The sequence below is a fragment of the Artemia sp. Qi Xiang Cuo genome, chromosome 4 (genome assembly GCF_049724085.1).
Source record: "Artemia sp. Qi Xiang Cuo chromosome 4, ASM4972408v1, whole genome shotgun sequence".
In the NCBI taxonomy this organism is placed as follows: Eukaryota; Metazoa; Arthropoda; class Branchiopoda; order Anostraca; family Artemiidae; genus Artemia; species Artemia sp. Qi Xiang Cuo.
This window is the reverse complement of record NC_142797.1, coordinates 81548771-81575654: the sequence shown is the minus strand read 5'-3', so window position 1 is coordinate 81575654 and position 26884 is coordinate 81548771. Positions and strand designations below refer to the sequence as shown.

The 26884-nt window shown below is 36.0% G+C and overlaps 2 protein-coding genes across 3 annotated transcripts in view; one reads left to right on the top strand and one right to left on the bottom strand.

Annotated features, from left to right (window-relative positions):
* The window catches only part of LOC148953507 (succinate--CoA ligase [ADP/GDP-forming] subunit alpha, mitochondrial-like), a 60924-nt gene extending 54147 nt beyond the window's left edge, over positions 1 to 6777 (bottom strand). Inside the window, exons 1-2 of the mRNA XM_089087717.1 lie at positions 6644 to 6777; positions 2019 to 2269 (exon numbers count right to left, since the gene is read on the bottom strand). Coding sequence (XP_088943843.1) covers positions 2019 to 2269; positions 6644 to 6683 — 291 coding nt within the window. The 5' untranslated portion in view covers positions 6684 to 6777. The remainder of the gene's footprint in view (positions 1 to 2018; positions 2270 to 6643) is intronic.
* A 2320-nt stretch (positions 6778 to 9097) lies between these two features.
* LOC148953506 (uncharacterized) lies at positions 9098 to 26829 on the top strand. Of its 2 annotated transcripts, none has more exons than XM_089087715.1 (4): positions 9098 to 9147; positions 10915 to 11075; positions 14185 to 14415; positions 26546 to 26829. In XM_089087715.1, the coding sequence occupies exons 2-4, from the start codon at positions 10917 to 10919 to the stop codon at positions 26675 to 26677; spliced, it is 522 nt and encodes a 173-aa protein (XP_088943841.1). In that variant the 5' UTR covers positions 9098 to 9147; positions 10915 to 10916; the 3' UTR covers positions 26678 to 26829. The 2 variants fall into 2 exon arrangements, with proteins under 2 accessions (XP_088943841.1, XP_088943842.1); XM_089087716.1 differs by lacking the exon at positions 9098 to 9147 and adding an exon at positions 9408 to 9428.
* The last annotated feature ends 55 nt before the right edge of the window (positions 26830 to 26884 follow it).

The following is a 26884-nucleotide window of genomic DNA, read 5'->3' as shown; positions in this document are numbered from 1 at the left end:
AACGTCAGAGGGGGCTCACTACACTTTTTTAACAAGATTTTATTCAAAAAATCATGGGAGCTAACCCTGGTCCTCCCGCAATGGCCCAGCCCCTCCAAAAAAAAACAACTTATGAACAATATTTTATTCCAAAAATCATGGGATCTGATTTCTGAACCTCCCTCCATGGCCTTTCCCCTTCCCCCAAAAACAACTTATTAATGATATTTTACTCCAAAAATCATGGGAGCTAACCCCTGGCACTCCCCCATGGCCCGACCCCCCCCCCCCAAAAAAAAAAACAAAAAAAAACAACAATATATTAACAATATTTTATTACAAATATCATAGGAGCTGACCATTGGCCCTCCCTCCATTTCCCAGCCCACCTCCCCCCAAAAAACCACTAACTAACAATATTTTATTCCAAGAATCATAGGACCTGACCCCCCCCTCCAACACAAAAAATATTAACGAAATTTTATCCCAAAAATCATGGAAATGATTGAAGCTTGACCACAATGCTAGGTGGCAGAAAGCACTGATACTGGGAAAATCCGAATATGCACCATGATCCTATACTCTTCAAACAGAGAATAGAAAGATCTACAGACAAAACAGGTGACAGATCAGAGAGAGAAACCAAAATATGCCAAACAAGCCGTATTTTGAAGCAACGTCCCCAGAGCCCAGTATGCCTGGAGAGCAACCCCACACATCTCCTCAAGCCCAAATAAGTATCAAACATCCACATAACATCCAATTGAGTCCCACAAATTTCCCAACACCACCTTGTGCTGCAACTACACCCACCAAAAGATTTGATACCCCAGAAGCAGATGCTGCCACAGCAGAGTCTCCCCCCCGATCCCCTTCAAACCTAACCCAATGACCAAGACAGCCACTACACAGCGCCACGCGTTCTGGCCGAATGACAAAGCCACCCACCAGGCTCAACGTTTGAAGTTATCAAAAGAACGAGGATGAAGAATATTGACATGCTGTGCTTGATGCCCTGTTTATTAAATGTGCATTGCCTGTGCTTATAATTGCTTGCTTGCTTATATATGCTTTTGGTTGTAGGTGCTTGCTTGGGTTTCCATTAAAGCATTAATCTTAACCAATGATTTTGCAGTATGTTTTTTGGCTCTGGTTGTTTATTTAATTTCTGTTTGTTTTGGGTTTGATTTATACTTCAATAGCAACACATTTTTGTTTGTTTTAAGCTTGATTTGCCTATTCAATTTGAGCTTCACTTGTTTTAAGATTTAATTATTTAATTATATTAGTACCAGTTGTATGTTTTTTTTTGCTATGATTGTTTATTTAATTTCTGTTTGTTTTGGGTTTCATTTATTCAATAATAGTAAATTTTGGTCATTTTGAGTTTGAATTTTAATAGGTATTTGAATCAGCTGATCTTTAGTATAATATTGCCTTTACTTTTCTTTGAAAAGCTTCTTTTCCAGAAAGTTTGTTTAATTAATGTTCAAAAAAGTCCACAGGCAACATAACTATACTTCTGGTGTTGAAAACCCAAGGGCCAGGGCTGTAAGCTATGCTAACTGCCCAATGTTAACACATAAGGTTCTTATGGAAGGGGTGGTCATACTAATATAGATGAATAAATAAATCTTAAAACAAGAAAATATACAATTGGATGTTCAAGTCAAACTTAAAGCAATTAAAAATTACTATGAACAGGAGTTTAGCTACTCCCCTTCCCGACCATAAAAGTCAAAAGCTTGTATTGTCATTTATGCTTTACTAAAAACGAAATAAATAGATAGTATTTTACTATACTATATTCTATACTAGTACTTCCTATCTGTATGTTTTCCAGGATTGCTTATTTTAATTTCTGTTTGTTTTGGGTTTCATTTATTCTTTTTTATTGTAATTTTTAGTTGTTTTGAGTTTTAATAATTATAGGAATTTATTTCTTCTGGTTTTAAGTTTAATATGGCTTTCTACTTTTCCTTGAAAAACTTTTTTTTGGAAAGTTAGTTTTAGTTGATCCTAGGGAGAAAGAACCTTACCTCTGCAACTGTATTAAAAACTGGCAGTCCTAAATGAATTTTTCCTCCTTTTCCAGGACTAACACCCCCAACCATATTAGTTCCATACTCAATTGCTTGAGTTGAATGGAATGTTCCTTGCTTTCCTGTGAAACCTTGGCAAATTACTTTTGTTTGCTTGTTGACCTTTAGGTTTTGTCTTGTTTCAGAGTAGCAGGTTCTGATTGATGATTGGGTTGTAGAGCCAATAGCTGAGAACTGTCCAATAGTTCCTAAAATAAATAGATCTATTCAAAGTGACTAGCAATTTAATTGGAGAAAAAATTGGTATGAAATCCACAAGCTGTATAAATTAACCAACTGTGAAAACAATACTGCTCTTTAACCATACATAAACAAAATAACACCATGAAATGAGGACTTCTTTCTGACTAAGACAGTGAAGATTGACTTTCATAAATGAGCACCAAATACACCAAAAAATATTCCTTTCATACAAACGTAAAGAGCAACACTAAAACTTTTCAAAACAGGAATTATCCTATACATAGATTGGCTGCCACATACCTGGCTCTTTATTCCTAAGTTTGACTAAAGCTTCCCAGTGAGCATTTTAAGTTGTAACAAATATAGTGACTTAACAGCTAAATGAGCTCTTTTACTCTCAAAGTATCACCATACAAGAAAAAGGGTAGAACATTTATCTATCACTCATTTTTCCTATCATTCTGCATCAGAGCATTCACGATTAAGGTATTAGATAAAAGATCAAACCATAGCACAAACAGCAAACAATCAAAAGGTCCAAAAAGGTACCTGTGCAGCCTCAAAGGTGGTGGCCCCCATTCCTCACAAATCTATTTTATTAGAAAAGGTTTTGTTATCCATACAAAACCAGAATTCTCTATGGAATAAATTTAGAATCATTAGAACACAAATAAGGCCAAAACACCCTTCCTTCTACCACCAGCTTTTTAGCAAAGGTAGGCATGCAACACCTTGCTAAAACCAGGATCATGCAAGGGTTCTCAATATAAGCACAAAAACACACTAAGCTCAAACCATGGATTGATTGGCTGCAAAAATGAGCCAAGTGTAAACTGTGGAATTTCAGTGACACTTTGCAAGACTGACTGAAGTGTTAACTTAGTGCAAAAACATGCATATCCTAATTGTGCTTAAAAATTAGCAAACTCCTGATTTGGTGCAAAAACAAGTTATTTTTCTGATGCAGTGCAAACAACCAGATAAATACTGACTCTGTGCTCCTAGGACTTTCCAACATAGCTGGCAACCAAAAGGTGTTAAAAATAAGACAAATGTTAAAGTCACCCAAGGACTTGGCTACAGAGAACTTAACCTCAGGCAGTAATTCAGCCAAGAGAGTGCAAGTTTATAGAAAAATGTTCACTGTCCAATTGGCTTGAAATTTACAAGAGAGGCAACTATTAACCAAGACTATGCCATATTAAGGATTTTTTCAGGGGGGGGGTACAAATTTTTTTTTAAAGCATGAAAAATTTGTTTATATTCATCTTTGCTACATTTTTACAAGTTGGACAAACATTTTGGAGGAAGGGATTTCAAACTCCCTAGTCCCCTACCTGAATACAACCTTGAGACCAGATCAAAAGTAGTAACATGTCTTGGTATTTCTCCAACCTACCCACACCAGAAGGAGTTAACAGTCTTAGAGTACTTTTTATTAGCCCAGAACAATAGGAGCTACTAGACCTGGAATATTTTCAATTAGATAAACCAAAATGACTGAAAATTAGACTTTCTTGATCTCCTTAAAACTTATAGGGCCAGCATCCTGGGCAAAGGGGATCTCAAAGTACCAGTAGGCCTAGTGTCTTATGAAAAGGCTTAAGAGCATAATGTATACTTTTGATGTCCAACTGGCTTGGAACTCACAGAGCATGTGCCTTTGGCCAATGGCACTTCCATACATAACAAAAATTTCACCAGAAGGACAAAAGTATAAATACAGTTATTTTTTATTTATTTACTAAAAATATACAGCTTATGTGCCCTGAACTTGGTTATAAATTTGCTATTGGACTAATATGTAATGTTCAACAAAAATTTTTTCAGAAAATGAGGTCTGTGAAAGTTTCAAATTATTTGCAGAAGAGTTTCAGTGATGCACTGAAAAAAAAAAAAAATTAGTTTCAATCCTGACTCAGTGCAGAAGCAAGGTTAGTCCAAGCTACAGACAAACTCAACAGGCCTCAGAAAGGAGGACATATTGCATCTTGTTTTAACTGGAATTTTAATCCAGTTTGACCACATGCTTATCCCATGTATGATCAGAGAACTGAATTGGGCTACCCCTACAGCTCTCTGCCCAACCTTTTACAAGTAAAGTAGATATGCTGTGTGGACTAGAGCATGCAAGGGTTTCCAATCTGTAGGATTGGGGAACCAAGAGGAGAAAACTAAGACGAACTTAATTTGCTTTAAAAACAAGAAAACAGAATTAGTTTTAGACTATAAATGACCTAGAAATGCAACTATCTAAAACACTAAGATATACAAAAATGTAACACATGCATTGTTAAAATAAAACGATTTAATAATTGATATATTTTCAAGATTTTCCACTAATGGGGGCCAGGGTGGCTCCTACCAATTTTCAATCTAAATGATCCCTCTCACAATCCACCCTGAATTTCTAGTAAAAATATTAATCTGATATATTTTTTATAAAAAAAAAAATGTAACAAAACTACAGCTGATCTGCAATATTGATTACATTTTAAAATTATTCAGTTCTGAAGTAGAAAAGCTTCAAATATATCTATAAAAATTCTTATAATAAACCTCAAATAAAACTATGTCTGTTGATTGCATAGAAGATAGTATCTGCCTAAAATTTGAAAAAAGGTTTAAAATTAATTTTGGGTTTTTAGTTTATTTTCCTTTGACTCTGGATCTTGAAAACCCATTTCTACAATTTTAGCAGGACCAATTGCTAGGACTTACTTTTAAAACTTAAGAAACATTTTTGAAAATATTTTTAAACCTTATGAAATGGGATTTAAAATAGGTATGAGGCTCAAAACACTTTCCTTGTGTAGCAGTTGAGCTGTAGTACCATTTCTGAAGGTCTCATTTTTATAATATAAAATCTTTCTAATGTTGTCAAAGGTTCCTGGTATAATCAAGATGTAACTCAGAAATCAGAAGAAAACAAAGAAATGTACAATTTAATTCCCTATCCATGATCTTTGAAACTGTATTCTATTGCAATTGCATTGCATCTCTATCCCTAATGGCTAAACATAGCTCTAGGCAATAGCCTATGTAAAAAATGTGCTTGTTTGCATTGTTTTGGGCAAATTTATGGTATTCTATAAAATAGCAATCAGATAGCAAAAAAATGAAATGCATAATTTCATTCTCTATTCATACTCTTTCTGAACAAAATAATCACTGTATTCATAATTGCAACATATGCCTACCTAATGGGTCAAATATAGCCTAGCTCTAGGCTATACAAAAAATTCTGATGATTTGTATTTTTTCTTATGTCTATTCACATCAACAGTTAGCTTATAATACCAAATAAAGCCAGTTTAAAAAAATAGACATCAGCAGGGGTGTATTATACTATGGGGCAGAGAGAAGACCATAGCTCCCTCCCCAGAACTAATCTACCCCCCCCCACCCCAAATGAAATTTAGCATCTTCAAAAGCTTGTCAAAACTTAGATCGGCCTACATAATTCAGGCAATTACAGAAAAAATGAGTTTATTTAGTATACCTTTACCTTTAAGGTACTATATGGCTGATTTTTATTTGATCATTTTCACTTGACAAGCAAAAAGCAGCTCCAGCTTTGCCACCTCTCCCCTAGGATTTTGAAAAATTTTGTCCCCCTGCAAATCAGCAAACTTGTAGGCCTACACAACCTAGACCTAGGCCTATATATGGTCCCAATAGGTTAATAGGGGGGACCAGATGGCAGGATTTATCATCTTAAATAAAGAAAAACTACTAGGCCCGTTTTTTAGCAGTACAATCGTACATCTAAGATCTTACATATTTCTGGAAAGATTATTGTTTTTTAACTCATCTTTCTTCTAAGATCTTACAGCTCACTGATGTTAGCAAAAAGTGTGAAGACCACCACTGTTTTGCCATATAGCCTAGAACAATGATGAGAGAACTTTGATGATCTACTCATCATTGTTCTCAGACCACTGATCAGAGCATAATGATAAAAGATGTTTTCACAAAAACAACCAAAGATGTAAGATCTTTGTTCAAAGATTTCACTTCTAAGCATTTTCTGACAAAAGATGTAAGATCTTAGCACATTGATGAGTGAAAAAACAGACCTACTGAATGAGAATGAAAAGGTATTGCCTAGGCCTACTTCTTTTATTCTATCTTATTTCTGTGCTGCAGCATAAATTTACCATATACCCCTTGGAGGTGGGCTGGGTTGTAAAGATGTCAATATTTTCTACTTTAACAAAATTTTTTCAATTGTTCCCCAACCTACAAAAACATTCCCCTCTACCTTACAAACTCTGATGTAGCCTATCTTAGCTCAAACAATCTAGCCTAGAATGGTACACCTCGTAATACAGACTACACATAATGTGGGGCTATTTCTGTGGATAGCAAAACCTTACCTGAAGTTTTGGAAATAATTCCTCTAATTGCCACAGCCATTTCAGATCAGGCTAAAAAAGGCAAAATTTTATTGAAAATAAAGCAACAGTGTTTTCATATAGCAAAGTTTTTGACATGCTAATGCCTGAAAAAATTGTTATGAAATAATATCATCTTAATGAACAGCAGCTCAAGGATAGACATTTTTGGAAAGGGAGAAATTCCAAAAACTAGATATTGTATGTAAAGTACTAAAAATATATGGAAAGATCTTAATATTTGAGTTGAATTTGCAGCACTTTATTTATGTTGATTGGTTCATATACTTTGAATGTTTACTTTCGGTAGTTAATTTGTTCTTTCGCAAATAAAATTAATATAACCAGCCTGACTCCTGATATTACACAAGCCTGTTTCCCAAGAAGTGGCAACCATGGCTTACTTCCGAACAATAAAGTTCTATGGAATTAACCGTTGTTCCTGACAGTCTGAACCTTTGGTTCCCAACATGGGGCGCAAGCACCACCGGTGGGGAATGTCAATATTTTGGTAGGTCATAGGCAGGGCGTGCACCTTTTGGCTGACTATACTTTAGAGCCTTAATTTTGAAAAAAACCTTTTTTCATGTGAATGACGTCATATTCAGACGCATTTAAAGAGCAAAAAAGATAACATTATAGTATTTTAATGACGTTATACATTGCACAAAAAAAGATAACATTATAGTATCTTAATGACGTTATACATTGCATAAAAAAAAGATAACATTATAGTATCTTAATGACGCTATACATTGCAAAAGTGTTTCATTAGAATAAAATATTTCTAGCGGACGACCAAAAACACGTACCAATTAAATAGCATTTTAAGCTCCTTTCAGATGAATATAAGTAAAATTATGAACAAAAAAAAAATTTAAATATGACGATGGAGGCATCAGAATTTTAAAAATAGCTAGGTGAGGCATGGCCAAAATCGGTTGGGATCCACAAGTCTAAGCCTTTGTAATTATTGAACATCATCAAAATAGCGGTAGATATTCTATTACTATCGTTATATATTTGCATTACTCCTGCCAATTTTTTTCATCTAATTTAGAAAATGAGTTGGTAAAATCACTGCATTTACTGACAAAAAACGATACTTCGTTGATTGTCACACTATTATTTTCACCTTCTTTCGTTCAACTTGCTATCTTATTAATTTCATTCTTATCATTTGTTGAAATAAGATAATGAGCCGGTAATTTGCCAGGCAAAGTGCCGTGGCTATTCACATATTTAATGAATTTTAGAATTGAGCTGGTAAAATCGCTACTTTATCGACTGAGAGTGAGATTTGGCAAGTCAAGATTCCAGTGTTTTTCATTTTCATTCATTTAAGCTGTTATCTTCCTCATTTTATTTTTTTCATTTATAAAATCATGACAGTAAAATATAAGCCATGAAATAATGAGCGACAAAAATCATGCCCTTTTGTGTTGTAATTATACAAAAATAATTGTCTTTTGTTTACCTAGTCACCAAGAATTCTACAAAGGTGCGTCCCCTTCTTCAACCCCCATCCAAGACGCCTCTATTTGTGTGAGGGATAAGGCCTGCGCAGAGATCTGAAATGTGAGAACATCAGATGTTACCAACCCAGAGCAGGCCAGAACTGGGTCTGCCCCAATCAAATCCGTATCTAGGGCGGCGGGAGTTACCGGGTTTGACCCCCCCCCCCCCAAAAGCTTTTTGTGTTTTTTTTTTGTAATTCCCTCCCCTTACAAAAATCATGGATACTGCCTTGGAACCAGTCACCAAAGTTTCAGGATTATCACTATTTTCATGTCTTCTATTATTTTTACATTGATATTTTGACTCTTTGGCCTTAAAATATGTTGAGTAAAAAATTATGACCCTTGGCACTTACAAATTTTTGAACTCTACTTGTTCTTTGAAGCCTGAAACTAGTTTAGCAAACCAAAGGATAGTAATTCTTAATTATTCAGGACACACTCAAGAATTTTGATCTGAATGTAAGATCTGAGAAAACCGGTTTCATAGCCACAAAGACAAGTGACGGGTGAAGGAATGCATTGGACTTATATAATTTGGGCTATATATTTGCAGATTAGGGGTTGTGGGGGCAAAGTATAGTAGGTCTGGATGCAAAACGTGTTAGCTATAGTTATCCTACATTACACTGTCCAAATACATTACCCCCCACCCTAATGTGCAAATATTTACCCAAATTACAGAATTCCAATGTATTCTGTCAAACTAAATAAGTCTTGTTGGCATAAAATATGAAACAGGTTTTTACAGATCAACAGATCAAAATGATTGAGTATCTTCTGAATGATTAATAAGTACCCAAGAGATACTTGAAATTTGCTTGTTTTCGTGCGAAGTAGACACTGTGTATATTTATGATTATGTTCGGATGAGAACAGAGTAGTGATTTATTCGCTAGTTGAAACCCTGTTTCTTTAAGCCACGCCATCTAAAAATTTATTATCTCATTTTTCTAAATTTTGGCCAAGGTTAGTTCCATAGATCGTTACTATTGTTGTGGTTTTCCTTGGTCGCCGGGCAAAATGTGCTGAAATATTAAACATCTGAACGTATGTCTAGCTCGTTATTGTCTTCATTAAGCAGTGAACATGCTGATGACTTATAAGGAAAATAGCAAAATGTTCAAAATTCTGTTTACACGTGGAAAACTCCAATTCAAGGGTGCAGTTTTTTTAGTTGGCCTAAATTCAGAAAGAGGCCGTTGAAGCGCAACTTTTTTTGTTTTCAACTTAAAGAAAAGATAGAGAAGGTGGTAGCTCTTTAGCAAGGCGAAGACCTTAAAGAGGAATTTAGTAATAAAATACTACAACAGCAGATCTGCTATGACTGTAAACAGACAAATGGGCTGCTAAATTTTAATTTTCAGCGACAGCCTGATTTCTTATTTTACTCCAGCTTGCAGTTCCATGGCCGTCATCGTATTTTTTTTCTGTACTGACATAAAATCATTAATCTGGATCTTCAATATTCTTAGTAAAATTCCGATTTTGTCGGAATTGAAAAATAAATAGTAAATAAGAAAAAACTAGAAAAGAGAGAAAAATTACTTCTTCAATGTGTAATAATAATTGGAAATATTAGGTAATAAAATAATTACAATGAAATGTTAAAAATTAGTTTTAAGTTTATAAGCAATGCAAAAAAGGTAGTATTAGTCAATAACTGAAAGCATGAAACTTTAAAACATGGTGAACTTCTTACATTACAAAAAATTGAAAGTAAGAAAACACAGGAAGATCAGAAATATTGAAGGCTTCACCATTGAAAATAAGCCATGCTTATTGCTTCCTGGAGGACATTTTAGATTTGACCGAATTTTGAAGGAAAATTTGGGTAAATTTAATGTAAGAAATATCGTAATAAGTCTCAAGCACAACGATTAATGCCTTTGGATACAATTAATCAATATCCGGGATTGCTTCTGCCATTTTTTCTCTTAACTGAGTATTTTTAAAGAAACAGGGGTTTAAAAGATTTTAAATTCACCCCTTCTATGCAATCTTGACTTTATTCAGTTGTTGAGCCCAGAGTTTTTTGCAACATACTTTATTATGTTGCATTTTTTTTTCACTGTTTTGCTTTGTTTCTCTGCCTCTAGACTCATTAAAAAGGAGTCATAGCTTCAGAAAATGCAACATTGGATAGAAAAGACACTTAAAAGACTTTACGTAGAGTGGCCGGCGTCAGCCTCGATAACAAAAATAAACAAAAAGGCCAAATTTTGCAAGATTTGGAAAAACGTTTCGTTTTCCTAAAGTAAGAAATCACTAAGAACTCTTCCCCAAAATTTTCGATTAGTATCTCCATTGTCCTCTTGAAGAAATTTCTGCAAGTGTCCTTGCCTAATCAGAAACATTTTGTAGTGCTAGGATTGATTGTGCTTCATTTAGCATTCTCTGAGTCTAGACATTGGAAAATTCAAGGGAGAAAATTGAGCTAGTAATGAAATGCAAAAGGTAATATTGACAAAATTTGGTGCTAAAGCAAACATAATTTATAAAGAATGCTTTGTTAAATAGGATTACTTTAAAAATATAAACAGAAAAAGTAAATCAGTCAGGAAATTGACGTTTAAACTAATGTTTTCTGCAGTTAGACTTTTCTGCCACTTTAATCGTATTACGTCCTTTTATTTTGTCCTTTTTTAGTTTTAATTTTTTGGGTATCTTACCCTTCAGTAAAAGTACTCCATGATGCTCATCAAGACTAAATATTATTTGTTCCATTTTTTGAAGAAATGACTGCCCAGAACACAGAAATAAAAGCCAGGGTCAATGATGTCGATGCCCTTGAAATTGCTGCAAGAAGATTAAGTGGAAGAACACCAGAAATAATATTCCAAGACGATACCTTTTTCAATGTACCAAACGGAAGGCTGAAGCTTAGGAAATTTCGGGTAATGTTCTCTTATCACAGGCAGCGCAACACTGTTACCAAATAAAGAGTAATAAGCCTTCAATCCCTAGCTATTTTTTTTTTCTTTTCCCCATGCCCCTTTGTAAGGAAGATTTTGTTGTAAAAATTTTTGAGAGGACTTTTATGATTGAAATTTAAAGTTCTAGTGTCCTTTTTAAGAGTCAAACGTGATTGGAGGGTAACCAGTCCCCTCCCACGCACTTTTTTGCTGCCCTCTCCAAAAGCCATCAAGTTAAAACTTTAAGACAACCATTTCGTTCAAAATGGTAATAACTATGCCTCTTAGGATTACATGACCTCCTACAGCCCTTGGGGCAAGGGCTATAAGTTATTGAAATTGTCCACTGTTTGTTTATAGGTTTTGTTAATGGCAGAGGAGAGTATGTTTGAGCCTGGGTCACAAAAAATCTAGGGCTATTAAGCTGAAACTTTTAGAGAATATTGGGGGAATGTTGAACAGCATAAAAAGACATTATGAGTATGTAAACACAGGTGCCAAAAAGGTGTATCAGCAATATCTCAGGAGTGGCTGGGGGTATTAACTTGGAACTTTCATAGAATGTATAGGGGGGACGTCGAAATAGCCAAAAGACACTATGTGCATATTACTTCTGCTACTCCTACTGTTACTACTACTATTACTACTACTACTATTACTACTACTACTGCTATACTACTACTACTGCTATACTACTACTACTACTACTAATGCAACCTACTACTACTACTACTACTACTACTACTACTACTAATACTACTACTACTACTGCTACTACTAATACTACTACTACTACTATTACTGCTACTACTACTACTACAGCTACTACTACTGCACTGACTACTACTGCTAAGGCTAAGGGTATTGAGGTGAAATTTTCAGGGAGTGTACAGGGTAATGTTGAACTAAATCAAAACACGCTCTGTGCACGCAGGTTGTCAAAAGAGCCTATGAGAAATATCCTAGTGACAGCTTAAGATGAAACTTTAAGGGCATGCTGAACTTAATAAAAAAAATATTTTCATTTAGCTTGTCAAAAGGCAGTATCAGCAATATCTTGGGAACAGCTAAGTTGGAATTTTCAGGCAATTTTTTGGGGGAGGGGGGGATGGACCTAGAACTCACCAAAAGACACCATATGCATACTACTACTGCTACTACTACCGCTACTATCACTGCTACTTTACTATGACTGGGACTACTTGTGACTGTAGCTATGACCACTTGTGACTCCTTGTGAGTCCAACTACTTGCGAATGCGTCTGCAACTGCAGGTGACTGCATCTGCTTAAGATTTTGTCTAATTGCGGCTGCGACTACTTACAGTAATCATAGTACACTTCAAAGTAATTTCTTTTCGTTTTTAGTTTCTTTGTTTTTCTTCGTTCGGTTTTAAGTGTTGAATTTTATCTTTCTTAGAAAAACTTTCTTCTGAGAATTTTTCATGAAATTAGTTTCTGTTCTAATTTCAATATGCAGTATGTGTTGTAAGAGTATTTTTTGAATTATCGTTTTTGACCCACTTGTACTTAAGGATGAAAATGTTTGATTATATTATCACTTTTGGGCAAATTTGAATATTCAATCAAAAATATCGATGAGCCGTAATTTTGTTTTATAAGTTTATCAAGATTTTTTTTACAAGCCAATTAGGGATGGATGGGGAGGGAGTTTTTCAGTTACAAAGATGAAGACTGTGTATGATTATTAGTCTTCTATGGACCTTTAGGCACCCTGAACTTTGTCCTATAGACATTTTTGAACCTAGGTGTATCTTACTCCCTAATCTTATTAAATGCTTCTGTTCATGAATCTGTTTTTCAACTGTGAACGGTTTTAAACAAAAGCGAGTCTGTGTTGCTTATACAGGGAGTTGTTTTTTGTTGTCTTTAACCAAAAGCATGCTTATGTCTTTAGAACAATATTTTGCGTCTTACTTAAGGATACTTTCTTTTAATAAAATTTTGAAGCATATTAACAACGGAAATTATTTTGCTGAAGATTTGATATTAGGTGATTTTATTATAAAACGTGAATTAAACTTTTATTTCTATTTTCAGCAATAAACAGCTTTTTTAAGATTAAAAAGTTTATGGCAGCAAGGTCAGTCAAAAATGTCGGAATTGCTGATGAGAGGAAGGACTGGGGAAGCAGATCCAGTCATAAGGATACGCAAGGATCAGATACCATACTGTAATAGTTGAAATTTGATGGGCACCGGAGTGCAGTATGAGAAACATAAATTAGGACTTGAAAATTTGAACTGGTTTGCCTGAGTTTGATCTCAAGACATCAGTAACATCTGTGGTAGCTTGCGAAGGAAGCGACCAAAATTCTAAAATCACTGTAGCTGGAATTTCTGGCAGCTTGCTTGGAAAATTTATTCTTTTTAGTCTTCTCTCCGCAAACTTACCAGTTAGAAGCAGAAATTGTGCTTCAAAATCCTAGCCTATAGATCTGTTGAGCAAAAATACATATTCATCAACACTCTGAGAGTCGCCCTTCCTCCTCCCCCGTTCCAAAATCCTGAATCCAGTATTGCATTGTTGGGTTTCTGAACCGTGTCTTTTCTGGGTGTATTCCCATGTCATAGTATGTTTCTTTACACTGGTTGGCCTCCCAAGTCTCTTATACCCTAAAAATTTAGGTACTTTCGCATTATCCGGGCCTCTCGACTTAATCACTATAGAGAAGGCAATGATAAAACCCGTTTTTGACATGATAACCGCTGTAGACTAGGCAATGATAGCGTGGTTTGCATTGCGAATAAGATATTAAACTGTGTTTTTTTTTGGATTTTAGGGGGGGGGCGAGGAAACAGGTACCTAGGTTAGGTTAGATTATGTATTTAACATATGCAATGCTTTACCCCCCCGCCCCCTAATGTGCAAATATATAGCCCAAATTTGTTTCTAAACTATTATATATTCATCCTATTTTATTTCATTAGTATAGCCAAACTTGACTTTTTAGAGAGGCCCGGATAATGCGAAAGTACCAAAATTTATATTTGCCTTAGAGAAATCCTCCCTTGCGCTTCATAATAGAGGCCGCCTTTGAAGCGAAATCACCATAAGTGTTTCTCTTATAGGATGACGCCGGGGAGTTGATTTTCTATGACCGTCCTGACAGTTCTGGCCCTAAGATATCCACATACAGCAAAACAGATACCTCAGAGCCAGATATACTAGCGAAAACGTTGGAAATGGCTCTTGGTATTCGTGGAAGGGTACAGAAGACTAGGAAATTGTATATGGTTGACCAAACAAGAGTGCACATTGATAAGGTGGAAAAATTGCCAGGATTTTATGTGGAGCTAGAGGTAAGCTTTCAATCTACTTTTGAAACTGTTCACTGCGTGTACTAAGAGCTAAGATTATCAAAAGTTTATTTAATTTAAGTCTATCTATTGAAACTAATAAAAATATTCTTTCCTTTTTTTTTACCATCACTACACAACGTCTGGTTCTCTGTGGGTTGATCCGGAATTTTGCTTTCTTAATTTATTATATCTTATATTTTATGTTTGCCTAAAAAAAAAAAAATCCAAAATTTGAACATTATTTTTTTTTCAAATTGATGACTTGTTAAAGTAAACTGTAAATTTCTTACGAAACCACGCTGTCCTTCCACTATAAATGTAGAAACTTTTTGAAAGACCAGGGGATATCTTTACTAATGACAGTTACTTTTAGTGAAGACAGAAGCAAAGGAAAAAAACCATAGCAAAAAAACATAGAAACTGCTCGAAACAATGCATGGTACGATTTTCCAAAAGCGAAACGAAAATTAAATATAATAAAACTTGCAAGAAAGGAAGAAAGCTAGTTTTTGTTTTTGTTGGTTAATTTTTTTTTGGCGCGGAAAAGCTTCCTGGAGGGAATCCCATTTTTAGGCTTTGTATGTTTTCACTGTTTCCAATAAAAGTATCCTGTTTTTCTTTAGAAAAATTTTGCACGAGTAAATTAGTTGATTTATTTTTAGAGATAGTTTCTAAAATTAGATACTCCGACTCTTTCCCCTGATGTGAGCCTTTCCCCTCACTCTTTCTCTTGATGAGAGCCACCCTCTTGAACTAGAGTATGCTATGCTAGATAGGGCTATTAAGAAAAGTGTCCGCGCTTAGAAGCGTCCTAGCCTTGAACAGAAAGCTCAGAAGGCTGAAGAAGCTGCTAGACGGGGAGACTCTCGGTCAGTGTACCGCATCACCAATGAAATAGTTGGAAAAAGTCCGAAGATAGATGGACCCGTCAAAGATGAGCCTGGATGACTTCTTTCTTACCCTGGGAAAGTGAAAGAAGCCTGGGTGACGCATTTCGAAAAGTTATTAAATAGACCACCACCTGCTGATCCTCCAGATGTACCAGACACGCCATTTCTAAATTTAGCCGTCGATATCGAAGCACCCTCTGGTGGGGAGATACCAAAGGTGAATAAGAAGCTGAAATCTGGAAAGTCCCCTGGGGAAGACCGGATTGCGGCTGAAATGATAAAATGCTCAGTAGCTGCATGCATAACTGTGTGGACCACGTTCTCTATAATTTGGAGAACAGAAGAAGCTCCTAAGGATTGGACAAAAATCACTCCCGTCAAAATATTTAAAAAAGGCGACGCCGCAAAGTGCGAAAACTGGAGAGGTATCAGCCTATATTAACGGAAATATAATTATAGTTGGAAACTATAAAGTTGGAAGCAAACTATTGGTGACTATACTCCTCAACAGAATCCAACCAGCGGTAGTCCCCGGAGGAGCAGCATGGATTCCGGCCAAACCGGTCGTGCGCCGATCTTGTATTTACTCTTAGAACTCTGCTAGAAGAAGCGAATGAATGGCGCAATAAGCCGTACTTGGTCTTCATAGACTTCGAAAAAGCTTTCGACTCAGGAGATTGCCAAATGCTTTTGAAGGTTTTCAAACACTACGTTATTCCTGATAAGCTCATCCGAATAATTCAAGCCTTCTACAAGACGCAGAATGTTGCGTGAAGACAAGTGACGGGAGTACCTGTTACTTTCGTATCATTATAGGGGTGAAACAATGTTGTGTGCTTTCACCACTGCTATTTTTTTTCATCATTGATTATATTCTCAGGACCTGCGACAGATATAGAATCCAGTTGGATAATAAGAGACTCGGAGATGTTGATTTCACTGATGATATCAGCCTCCTAGAATCCAGCAAACAAAAGCTCCAGCATTGCCTTAACCAAATTAGAGACGCTGCCGACTTTTTTAGCCTTGAGATAAATGCCAACAAAACAAAAAGTATTGCGAACACCGGATCTCTACTCGACCTACGATGCAATAACCAGAAAATTGAACAAGTCATAGTAGCAGGGACTCATAGTAGTCAAGTCATGTCACGGGACTCATAGTAGCAGGAGAATGGAACGGTCAAGTTGACTCAACTGAACAGTCACTCCATGATTTGATTGGCCGTTACACATATGGGATAGGAGGTCAAAATAGTGGGGGCATCATCCACTTTGCTCTAGACCATACAGTAGTGGTTGTAAACTCTCTATTCCAACACAAGACTTCACAACGCATCGCCAGATGCTCTAATGAAAATGTCACCGCAGCCCAGATAGATTATATCCTAGTCAGGAGAAGATGGCGAAGCTCTTTTCAAGATGCCCGTGCCTTTAGGGGAGCCTGCATTGCTTTCAGAGGAGGCAGCAATCATGCCCTAGTGGGAGCAAAGATCCTTCTCCACCTGAGCGCAAGGAAGAAGCATGCACCAAAGAGAAGACTGAAAACTGCCGAAACTGGATTCTGATCATATGAAACAAGACTTTTGTGTTCAGCTCCAAAACAGTTATGATACCCTCCCCACTGATTTAGAATGTCCCGAAGAATTGTGATGACAGTTTAAAGCCTCAACCACCGAAGTTGTTTCTGATATACTGCGCTACTTCCGCCCCTCTAAAATGAGCTGGATTTCCAAACGATCTATAGAGTTGATTGAACAAAGACGTATTTCAAGCCACCTTAGCAAGAAGTCAAATGCCGAACTGAAAAATTGCATAGGAAAAGCGTAAGAAAGGACCGCACTCATCACTGGGAAGAAGTCGCTCATAAATATGAAAACGCAGAATGAAACCACGATTCTAGACGCAAATATAAAATTCTTCAGTTAGATACTGGAAACAAGTTCAGAGAGCCTGGCTAATCAAAGCTAAACAAGGCAATACCATGACTGATTGTACCCAAAAAAATGAGCGATAGAAAATGCATTTTAGCGAGCTTCTAAACCCCAAAATAAACGCGACTATACAACGGGAAAACAGGCCAACTTCGATCTTGACGGAATTCTACTGTATAAAAACGTCTCGCCAGATCTTGACGAAATTATCAATGCTATCCAAATCCTCAATCGACTTAACTCTCCTGGCGAAGACAGTATTCTGCTTGAGGATTACAACCAACTACTACTGTTAAAATATGAAAATATGGAGCTGAAATACAGAAAACTAAGAATTTACCGAAGGACTGGAAAATTTTAATCGTCCTCTCCATTTAAAAAAAGGTGAAAAAGTAGAGTGTGTTACTTACAAAGGGATATCTCTCATAGACATTGCGGCCAAATTATTTGCCGCAATTCTACTACGTAGATGCCAAACTGTGAGAGATAAGCGAACACGAGAACACCAGTCCAAATTCTGGTGTGGCAGAAGATGCCCTGATCAGATATTTGTTCTTTACTTGGTCGTGCAACAATGCGAAAGGTACAACTTTTCCCCTTATCAACATATTCATAGACTATGCTGCCACCTTTGATTCAATTGAACGAAAACTCTTATGGAAGATTCTCCATCAAAATTGTTCAACAGGAATTCGTTGACATTTTTGAATTTTATTACGAAGGATGTGTGTCCCGCGTTAGAATCCATAGTAAAGAGTGATAATTATTTGATTCGGAGTGGGGGTGAAACAAGGCTATAGAGTCTCACCGGTCATTTTTAACTAATGTATCAATTGGATCCTCGACCATGCCCTTCGGCGATTTGAAGGAATAGTTGTTGGTACAAATATCAACTTGGCGGATCTTTGTACGCAGACGACGTAATCCTTCTTGCGTCGGACCCAAACTCAGCCCAGACAAAAGCTTGAGGAAGTAGCACATTTTTCAGCCTACCTCGGTCTACGAATAAACAAGAAGAAAAATTGATTTGGTTCTTGATTGGTTTCTTGATTTAAACATCACCACAGATCACCAACTAACCCTTAATGATCCCCCATTTCAAAAAGTTGACAGTTTCGTTTATCTGGGATCCGAGATGGATCTGAAGGAAGGATATGATCCAGACGTCAACAGAAGGATATCTAGAACTCAAGCAGATTTTTTCTCTGCTTCGCAAACATATCTGAGTCCGTCGGGAAATTAGCTTGCGAACGAAGATAAGCATATAAAAGTCGACAGTGAGGGCAGTCCTACTCTATGGCGTTGAATCGTGCCTCACATTTAAAAAATTAGTAGACGATTGTTAGACAAGATGTGTAGCCTGATGGAGTTTTTTAGTATATTCGGTTACAAATGGGACAAGGGATGGCTAAAATTCGGCGAAGAACTGGCACAAGACCAGCCATCATGGAAGACCTTCATTCAGAAGTTTTGCTCAGGTGCCGGGTGAGGCGAATATGCCTGATCCCGCTGCAAGTTAAAGTAAGTACAGTCGGTGATGACCTACTTTTCGTTTGATCTTAGATGGCTGGCTGACAAGGAGAATCTTTGGCAATCTGTCATCCTTTATCCGCAAAGCGTGTCCTAGCCATCTCAAACTTCCTCTAAATATTGTCCTAGAAAGTGGAATTGAAGCGCATTTTTGTACAGGTTACTGTTTGTAATATAGCAGTCAGACGGGTACACAAAAAAGCTGTAGATAATTTCTTTAGAAAAAATCTAACAACTACTCTCTCGTCTTTCGCCTCCACTCTTCAGAGCCGTTCTTAACCACTTCCATCACTGTAGCTTCCAATATTCTAAATTGGATCGAAGATTTATATTCCTATTCTCTCGAACTTTTTTCAGTTATTAAAAAGGTGTTATCTGACCTTTTTGAGTGACCAAAAAGATTCTGCCACGTGAAAGTGACGTTTTTCGTCATTTATGTGGCACCAAACTACGATTTTGCCCCAAAGATGACCATGTTGCTATCAATTGGAAATTCTGAGATAACCAATTTAAAAAGTATCAAAGAATTATACGGTATATTGGGCTTCCTAATTGCAGAGGAAGTAAAGCCGCACGTTAGCGCTGGTGTTCCTGAAAAGTCACTTAGTCCATGTAAGATAAATGATCAGTATAGACATTTATCTTAACACATGATTTAACTAATTTAATTCGGTTTATTTTTTATAAAATTAACTTCAGTGAAGTATGCTTGTGCATCAGCTAATATGAAGGAGGTGAAGTGGGTCATATTGTAGGCAGGGAGGTGTTGCGAGATGCCTAACAGAGTGCATTTCAATCCTCAAATTGTTTCACTCTCCATGAAGCTCCAGATAAGTATTGATCGAGGAGCAGGGGGGAGGGGTAGGATTTAATGTCATTGAGCTTTCACCACCCTTCATTTTGACTAAGCCTGAATAAGAGTGCGGTGAGGGGGCAGAAATTTGTATCTAATTTCCTTTGATTCAAGGAAGTGTTTTAACTCTACGCCTTTAACAAGGGAGGGGGTGGGGGGTAATTGAGCCCCTTTCATTGTGTCAATCGTTTCTATGTAGCATAAAAGATTCATTGACATGCCTACCGGCACAGAGACGGAAAGGAGGAAAAAATATTTACTAAATATTTACATATTTAATAAGCTTTTTCCTTGAATGGGATGTTGTGTTTTCGGTAAAGTGGTGAAGAAGGTAATCATGTTATCGCCCATGTCGTGACATATAAAAGGATCAGGTTGGGGCCGAGTGTGCTAACTTAGGGGATCCAAGACTTCAATGAACTTAAACCGTTTCAGTCAAAACCCTAAAACTTTCACTAGGCAATTACATAAAACCTTCAAATGAACCGTAACGCCAACTACATATTCCGTACAATTTTAGCTTATTTTTCTTGGATTATTGAAAGCCGCTACTTTCCGTCATATTCCTGGCCAAATGTTTGGTCAAGTTTCGATGCTGAGCCCCAAGACATTCTTGTGGAGATCTTTTCTGTCAGATTAATTAAAAAAAAAACTTTCCGAAAAAGAAGCTGTTCAAAGTAAAGGCCATACTAAAGTTGAGATCAGCAGAAATAAAAACCTTTAATAATTCAAAACTCAAAACGACCAAAAAGTAATATCGAAGAATAGATGACAAAACAAATAGAAATTAAATAAACAATCATAGAAAATAAAAAATACAACAGGTACCAATATAAACGAATAAACAAATCTTAAAACGAGCTTTAAAACCAAGCTTAAATGAACAAGAATGTTTTACTATTGAAGAATAAATGAAAGCCCAAAACGAACAGAAATTAAATAAACAATCATAGCAAACAAACATACAACAGGTACTAATATAAACGAATAAATAAATCACTAAATGAATAAAGCTTAAATTGAATATGGAAATCAAGCTTAAATCAACAAAAATCACCACAAACAAGAGTTTGGCTACTGCCCCCCTACCTAACTGTAAAAGTGCGAAGCCTATTGCGTCATTTGCGCTTTACTGAAAACGAATTATATTACAAATATTTTTTGTACTTATCGCAACATTAAAAATTAAAATTACTGTTAAATAAAATTTTAAACTGATGAGCTTTTAATTAATATCATTATATATCAACTATTCAGTTTAATTTTATTAGTTCTTTCCAAAACTTTTCAAGACACATATAGCTTTCAGTAAAGCAGGAACGATACAGTAGAATATAGACTTTTATAGTTAGGGAAGGGGACAGTAGCCAAACTTTTGTTTGTAGTGATTTTTGTTCGTTTTAAGCTTGATTTGCATGTTCAATTTAAGTTTTACTCGTTTCAAGATTTATTTATTTATTTATATTAGTACCTGTTATATATTTGTTTGCTATGAGCGTTTGTTTTATTTCTGTTTGTTTTGGGTTTCAATTTCTCTTTAATAGTAAAAGATTTTTGTCCGTTTTAAGCTTGATTTGCATATTCAGTTTAAGTTTAACTTGTTTTAAGATTTATTTATTCATTTATTTTGGTCCCTGTTGTATGTTTTTTGCTATCATTATCTTTTTAATTTCTGTTCATTTTGGGTTTTATTTATTCTTTAATAGTAATTTCTGGTCGTTTTGAGTTTTGTTAATTATAGGTTTTTTATTTCTGCTGTTCTTAAGCGTAATATAGCCTTTACTTTTATTTGAAAAACTTCGTTTCTGGAAGTTCTTTTTAATTAATTTATGTTCGTTTTTGATAGCCAAAGTTTCAAGTGTTTCGACATTCCTCATTTCAAAATCAATTTATTTTAACATCGTTGTTTCGTGAGAGTGTCAAAACTAGCATCAAAGCAATACTATCAAAGTAAAAAAGTATCAAACAAAAGAAAGCATCAAAGTATCAAAGTAAACAAAATATCAAAGTAATAATAAACAACTTGCATAACTTATAGCCCTTGCCCCGTAAATCAAAGTTGCCCCGTAAATCAGTAAATCAAAGTATCGAAGTGACAATAAGTAACTTGTATAATTTACAGCCCTTTTACTGAAGGCTTGGGGTCTTAACCGTGGAAGCATAGTTATTTGGCCTTTGGACTATTTTGAACAAAATGATTATCTATTTTTTTTCGACCCGATGCATTTGGGGTAAAAAAGGGGGAAGCTGGTTGCCCTTTGAGCACTTTTGATTCTTAAAAAAAACTAGAACTTTAATTTTCCAATCGAATGAGCCCTCTCCAAAGTTAATACGACTATCCCTTCCACAAAAACCTTTTATGTCAACAATAGGTAAATTGAATAAGTTACAGCCCTTGCCCTGGGGGCTCTGAAGGGATATGTCAACCTTTGAGTCTTAGTTATTTGACTTATGGACTATTTTGAACAAAACAGCTATTCCCAAATTTTTATTGGATGCATTTCTGGTAATTAGGCCTAATTAAAAAAAAAACTTTCAACAGAATAAGTTTTTCAAAAAAAATTAAAGAACTCCATTAAACCAAAATTGAACAAAAATAGAATCAAATAATCTACCAAGCATACAACTACCAGAAATCAGTATCAATAAATAAAAGAAACCCAAAACAAACAAAATTCAAAATAAATAACAGAGTCAAACCCAAAACGAGCAAAAATTAATATGAATAGGGTTCTAAACCCCTATGCTTTCTCAAAACCAGAATATAATTTGTACTTTACCGAAAAAAATTCAAATGAATCTACTGAAAAAAGTGTATTATCAGTTTAATATACATATGCTGATATTTATTCCTTAAAATCTTAATTAATTTTTGATTTCCAAAGTTATAAAAATGAAAACATTTAAAAGAATTTTTTCAGGTGAAACTTCTTTTTGTGTGAAAAAAAGCTTAACAATATATCCAAAGTTGCACATTCTAGGTCGACGCAAAATTAATTTTTTTTTTTGCTTTTCGTGTCAATTCTTTTAGTTGTTTCTAAAAAATATGAACTGTCGGTAAATGTTCGTTTTTCTGTGTACGAAGTATCATCCGGAAGTAAAATGAAGAGCTGAGCCCGAAAATGAAATCAAATTTGATGTACAATGTACCAGAAAAAAAATGTCATAATCATCAATATTATTTTACCCGTCTTATCGTTGTGACCTCTTTCACTATACTATCAGAAGGCAACTATTCTGACAGAAAATGATGAGCTGAGCCCAAAAATCAAATTAATCTGATGTAATGTCAACTAGAAAACCCATTTCATATTCATCAATATGTACTTTTATCGAGAGGAAGAAACTGGAACTGCTCCAGTACAGAACCTTGAAACTGTGGTTCCAATACTATGGTATCTGTACTGCGAAATTTCTTAAGAGCCGAAATGATCTGTGTCAAGGGATCTCCACTTCAAATCCACCTCTTACATGCTAACGTATCTGGCGGTATCTGGGCACGACAATTACACAAATTCCTGCCAGCTTTACATCTAGTGAATGGTCAAGCTCCAAGAAACCCATCCTGCCGCTTATCAAGCCTTCCAGAGTCGGATGCTTGTGATCAGACCTTCTGATAAATTCAGAGTTGGGCTCTCCACAGATTTTGTCATTGAGCAGGAGCTCATGCGTTTTCTAAAAACGCCTGGTGGCCTTACCGATGGAAGTGGTATGACAGAGGTTCAAAGGTATTTTTGAGTTATGTCTCAACCAGTCTGCTCTGTGCTATCTTCTGATGGAGGGTATGTCAGTGGATTTCTTTGGAACTAGTGAACAACATAAGGAAACGTTCGAGTCGAGGCAGCTAAGAGGTTGTAAAGACGCCCAGATCGTTATCGATTTCCTAGAAAAAGAATCACCATTTAACTGGGATCTTCACCTAAGAAACATCACCAACGGTCTGACAGCCTACGAATCTGCCACTGTTGATTCTGCTAGAGATTTAGGCCTAATAAACATTGACCCCATGTCTGGAAAGTTGGTCACTGATTTTGCGTTTCGACAAAAACAACAGGCATTTCAAATTACTACAAAGCAGAATCCAGGTGGAGATTACAAAAGACTGGACTCCACTCTCCTTTTTCTGAAGTTTATCACGCTAGCAAAGAGGATCAATCTCACGGAATCTGAGTACTTTCAACACGAAATTTGTTCCTACCTGTTATCACTTTTCGATAGTTCTTACATGCTCCGGTCTCCGAACAAGCCAGAGTTTGCCAAAGCTATATCACAGACTTGTAATCTTGTGAAGTGCTTTCATCACCCTCCAAGAGGTATTCAATATATCATCGACGGTGGAGCCCCTCTGCACATAATTTCATGGGCAAAACAAACGATACTCCGAAATCCTTAACCGTTATGCTACTTACGTGACCCAAAAGTTTTCATCTGCCACTATTGTGTTTGACGGCTACGATGGTGGCACTACTTTAAAGGATATGGCCCAGTCAAAGAGAAGTCGTATAATCGGCCGTGAGATCTTCTTTGCATCAGATATGCAGCTGAAGGTAAACAGGATGAGTTCTTGTCCTGCAAGAAAAACCAGGCTAGGTTTATCTGCGCAGAGGCTGTTTATCTCCAAGGGCTTTGTCGTAGTCCAGGCACCAAGTGATGCAGATGTTCTAATTGTACAAGCTGCTGTTGATTCTTCCTGGTATTACGCCACTGCCGTGATTGGAGATGATACTGGTCTTTTGGTTTTATTGTGTTATCATGGTGACCTATCAAGCAAGAAACTATTCTTTGCACCTGAGCAAACGTCGAACAAAGCTCCCCGAATATGGGATATTCACAAATTGAGAGAGAAGCTGGGCCGAGAAAAATGTCATCCAATTCTTTTTGATCACGCTATCTTAGGTTGTGACTCTACTTCACGGATTCACAGTGCGGGAAAAGACCGTACTCTGAAGAAGCTAATGACAGGTGCCAATTTTCGTACATCAGCTGCAGTTTTCATGCTGAAGTCAGCTTCGAAGGAAGAAGTAAGGATTATTGTAGAAGCCGCTCTGCTCATGATATATGGCTCATTAAAAGGGGGAAGTTTTTAAAAAGAACTTGAATACTTCTAGCACGTTCGTCCACCCAGAACAGTTACCACTAACTTCTGATGCGTTTTCACAGTTGAATTTCACAGTTAAAGGGTTTTCTACCAAGTTCAGGTATGAAGTGGAGATCCTGGTTCTGAATTTAAAGCCGTGGAATGGGGTTGGAAAAGTAAAGATGACTTCTTGTATGCATTGACTACTGACATCCTACCAGTCCTTCGTCTGCTTCTGAAAATTGTGAAGGGCTCCTGTCAACTGGAATGTAGCTCAACAAGATGTAGCTTCCTTAGAAACGGCTTTGCCTGCAGCGTGTAAAACGTGCAAAGGGACAGTATGTTCGAACTCTCCAAGAAATGAAAGCTATAACGATGAGAGAAAGTTGAAGCCTAGATATCTGAATTAAAAGAATAAGTCGTGAATACTAGTCGGAGTTTTATTCTTTCTTTCAAATGTTCATGAAGTTGATTTGATAGTTTTATCAGTTGTGACGACTAGTCAGTGTGTTGATATCAGTTTATTCTAAGAGGGATTTTAAATGTCGGCCGCTGATAACTAGTTTCATAGAAGATTTCCCTTTTTTCATATTTTTCATGTTTCAATAAACATCTTGCAATCACTTTTTTTAGGCCGACGCATCAGGTGATGGAGCCAGCGATGATCGGATTCAGGCTATCTAATTATTAGATCTCAAAACCGACAATTTAGCCAGCGGAAGATGTTCTGGTAAAAAAATGGAGGCTACGACGACGGGAAGCGTAAAAATCTCATATTGATGATTGAAGCACTTTTTTTAATGCCGTACACCAAATTTGACTCCATTTTCGCACTCATCTCATCTTTTTACATCAGAATAATAATTCAGTTTAAGAAAAACGAACAATTAAGGGAAACTAATTTTTTTTTGTTAGTAAAGTGAGAAAACTGACATGATACGCAACAAAACTAGTTTTGTGTCGACCTAAGTGAATGTGTAACTTTGGATATGTTGCTCAGCTTTTTTCCCTCTACAACATGGTGTAAAAATCATTTCTGTTGAAATTTGTTTTTACCAACAGTCGATGAATTGGTTGAAAATAAGTGCTAAAAGAAACATGTCAAATGAAAGTGAAAAAATGCAAATTGATGAATATGAAACGAGTTTTCTAGTAGACATTACATCAGTGTAATTTGATTTTTGGGCGCAGCTCATCATTTTATGTCAGAATAGTTGCCTTCTAATAAAATAGTGAAAAAGAGGTCACAACGATGAGAAGGGTAAAATCACATATTGATGATTATGAAACTTTTTTCTTATACATTGTACATCAATTTTGCTTTCATTTTCGGCGTCAGCTCTTCTTTTTATATCGGGAAGATTCTTCAAATGCAGAAAAACGAACATTTACTGACAGTTCATTTTTTGAAAAAACTGAAAAAATTGACACGAAAAGCAAAAAAAAGCCAGTTTTGCGTCGACCTAGAATTTGCAACTTTGGATGCGTTGTTCAGCTTTTTTTCTCTACATCATGGTGTAAAAACTATTTTTTTGCAATTTGTTGGGGGGTCATACTCTAGTTTGCCTGTACTATACAGTTGGCACTTAATCACTAGAAAATGAATTAGTATCTACCCCTAAAGAATTGGAATGGTCTACAAGGAACAGATCAACACGAAAGGATTTGCTGGAGCTTGTAAAATTGTCAAAGCTCACAAGCTCTTCGAGCCTATAAGAGTGGGACAGTTCGTATAAGACGAACCTCTCCTTATCTGTGGCACTTTAAAAAAGTTAGTTATTTTTTTTTGTTGTATCACTGATTTTCAATCCACAAATATTAAAAGTAAAAAATTTGTTTATTTTTAGGTTTGCCTGAATAAAGATCAGACAGCAGAAGATGGTAAAGTAATTGCAGAAAAACTGATGGAGCAGCTTGGAATAGATAAAACTGATCTTTTAACTGGTGCATATTTGGACTTACTTCAAAATCAAGCTTAAAATTTCCTGAAAACTCCTGAACATCATAGTACAAATCTTAAAAAGGGAAACTAAGATTTGTGGGATTCTGCGATGCGTCTGGAATAAAAATAATTTTGTTCAGATCGATACATATCAGATTTTTCAATTATTAAATAGCATAGTTTCATTCAGTTATTTCTCATAAAATTAGGAAGCACGCTTGGCTTAGGTTTAGGGTGTTCCTAA

Bases quoted from the DNA above. Each gene is read 5' to 3' on its own strand.
- LOC148953506 (XM_089087715.1), top strand. From the start codon at position 10,917: ATGACTGCCCAGAACACAGAAATAAAAGCCAGGGTCAATGATGTCGAT. The intron at 11,076-14,184 runs GTAATGTTCTCT...TTTCTCTTATAG, and splicing joins TGAAGCTTAGGAAATTTCGG to GATGACGCCGGGGAGTTGAT. The intron at 14,416-26,545 runs GTAAGCTTTCAA...GTTTATTTTTAG, and splicing joins GATTTTATGTGGAGCTAGAG to GTTTGCCTGAATAAAGATCA.